This window comes from Diaphorina citri, unplaced genomic scaffold, assembly GCF_000475195.1.
Source record: "Diaphorina citri unplaced genomic scaffold, Diaci psyllid genome assembly version 1.1 scaffold3026, whole genome shotgun sequence".
Taxonomy (NCBI): Eukaryota; Metazoa; Arthropoda; class Insecta; order Hemiptera; family Psyllidae; genus Diaphorina; species Diaphorina citri.
The window spans coordinates 8,938-11,651 of record NW_007380438.1 but is presented as its reverse complement, the minus strand read 5'-3'; the positions used below and the strand labels follow the sequence as shown (position 1 = coordinate 11,651).

The 2,714-nt window shown below is 39.4% G+C and overlaps 1 protein-coding gene across 1 annotated transcript in view; it reads right to left on the bottom strand.

Moving 5' to 3' along the window:
- LOC113465364 (ubiquitin-conjugating enzyme E2 Q2-like) overlaps positions 1-1,916 on the bottom strand; it is a 20,224-nt gene extending 18,308 nt beyond the window's left edge. The window contains exons 1-2 of the mRNA XM_026831213.1: positions 1,733-1,916; positions 1,411-1,511 (exon numbers count right to left, since the gene is read on the bottom strand). Coding sequence (XP_026687014.1) covers positions 1,411-1,511; positions 1,733-1,799 — 168 coding nt within the window. The 5' untranslated portion in view covers positions 1,800-1,916. The remainder of the gene's footprint in view (positions 1-1,410; positions 1,512-1,732) is intronic.
- Between the last annotated feature and the right edge of the window lie 798 nt (positions 1,917-2,714).

The window sequence follows — 2,714 nt, the reverse complement described above, 5'->3', positions numbered from 1 at the left end:
GGGTGGGGGGGGGGGGGGGGCTTAACCGTCTTCTTTCGGTGGGGTGAACCAGCCTGAAAAAAGTTCAAAAGTTAGAGGAAAGGAATTTTTAATTGTGTTAAGCATATTTAAATCCTTGTCACAAATATCGCGTTCCCCGATTATTACGCCTAGATAAATTTTATGACTTGACTTGGACTCGAACCAACAACCTCCAGATCTAAAGTCCAATGTGTTCACAACTGCACCACTGCGGATGGTTCAAAAGTTAAGAGTATTCATTTAATGTGTGTGAGAGAGGCAGGAGATAAATATCGCGTTCCCCGATTATTGCGCCTAGATAAATTTTATGACTTGACTTGGACTCGAACCACCAACCTCCAGATCCAAAGTCCAATGTGTTCACAACTGCACCACTGCGGTTGGTTCAAAAGTTAAGAGTATTCATTTAATATGTGTGAGAGAGGCAGGAGATTTTTAATTAATGGCCGGGTCTGCAAAGTGAGTTTAAACTCCGTTTAAAATTTAATCTCAGATTAAGCAAACTTATTGGCTAATTTAATGGAAAATCTTAAAATCAACCAATCAGATTGCTGAATTTGAGAGTTAAACGACCCAATAAAAAAAGCCCATAAAAAATAATAACAATAAAAAAAATTAAAATCAACCAATCAGATTGCTGAATTTGAGAGTTAAACGACCCAATAAAAAAAGCCCATAAAAAATAATAACAATAAAAAAAAAAATTATACCTCAGCAGTTGCTGAATTGGGGTCTTGGCCTTGAGCTTTGGCATATATATAGGTATTTCAAATGGGAAGAACTTAAAAATACTTCCTGTATAATGGTTATATTCATAGGTAGGATTACTCTTTGTATGTTTTTCTAAACTAAAAAAAAAAAAAAAAAAAAAGAGGGAAAGACAGGAAATTAATAATAAGCAAGCAACCAACCAAAGAAGGTTCAAAATAGGAATAAGTATTGTGTTGAGAGATGATTTGGGCACATGGAGGGGAGAGATGAGAGTTACTAGGTACAACGGTGGAAAAATTAGACATGGGAGGAAAGAGGAAGACCAAAGTTAATATATAGAGAGAAGGTGCAAATTTGAGAGAGAAGGGATGGAGATTTTTTTTTATATACATATATATGAAGTTTCCATTTATTTTTTGATCGACAAAACTCTCACAACATACGTTTTTTTTTATATATATAAATGGTATACCCATCCATATAAGCAAAAATTTTGGATAGGGAGACTGAAAGAGGGAAATGCTGACCCCAGATCTGGTCCAAAATCTCAAGAGAAAGTTTTATTTGATTATCAAACAATCTTGCCAAATTTCAGCTGATACATTTTACGGTGAAACAAAGAGATGAACTAAATACCTGCAGGATATTTAATTGAACCTCAGTTCATTTGAATATTACCTTTTTATTAGTATCAGACTCATCCATTTCTATGTGCATATCTTCCTCGACATCTTCATCGTTGTCCTCATCTTCTTCCTCGTCCTCTTCATCCTGCATACCATCCTCATCTGTACTCGGTGCTTTCTGACTGGTCACTGCAGCGCGTGGAATGGCAAAATTCTTCATCTGCAGCAGTCGGTCGAGGTCTGGTGGCTCGGGAACATTGTGCAGTTTACACAGCTCTCGCACGAGGATATGAACTTGACATACAACCTGAGGGAAAAAGGTTTGTATTGTGTCTTTTCACCCATCTGATGAGAGGCATACTACAGGAGCATACCATCCTCATCTGTACTCGGTGCTTTCTGACTGGTCACTGCAGCGCGTGGAATGGCAAAATTCTTCATCTGCAGCAGTCGGTCAAGGTCTGGCGGCTCGGGAACATTGTGCAGTTTACACAGCTCTCGCACGAGGATATGAACTTGACATACAACCTGGGGGAAAAAGGTTTGTATTGTGTCTTTTCACCCATCTGATGAGAGGCATATTACAGGATGGGCATGCTATGACACACACCACATGTGTCTAACGTAGCAGTTGTTTCATTGCTACAAAATAAAAATGGTGGTGGAACACCCATCTTAAAAATAAAAAAAAATCAGTGGTAAAACTAGACCCTCTCAAGACTGGGATATCTGTGAAATGGCCATATCCAGGATTTTGTTGTTCAGGGGGGGGGGTCCAAGGTCCAAACAAGGGATGTACCAGGGAGGGTGGATGCTTCCAAATGTTCAAAGTCTGGCCTACAGTACAGGAGAAAAATGAAGCTCAAAAGGGGGAGAGGGGTGGCCAGGTCCCCTTGCACCCCCCCCCAGTACAGTCCTGCTCTAAGCATACAGCAGTGTACTAGGCAAAGTTCCATAAACATTACACTTTACAATCTGTACTTTTTAAAAGTTGCATGTTTGGAACAAAAACTTTTTTTTGCTCTCGCTCTCTCTCTCTTTCTCTCTCTCATGTATATATTGAGACCAAACTCTTTGCATTCCCCTTCTCTTCTCTTTCTCTTTCTTTCTTTTCTCTTTCTCTTCTTTTCTCTTTCTCTCTCTTTGTCCTCTTTCTCTCTCTTTTCTTTCTCTTTTTCTCTCTCTTTCTCTCCTCTCTTTTCTCTCTCTCTTTCGTCTCTCCTCTTCTCTCTCTCTTTCTCTCCTCTCTTTCCTTCTCCTCTCTTCCTTTCTCTCTTTCTCTACTTTCCTCTCTTTCTCTCTTTCTCTCTCTCTCTCTCTCTCTCTCTCTCTCTCTCTCTCTTCTCTCTTTCTCTT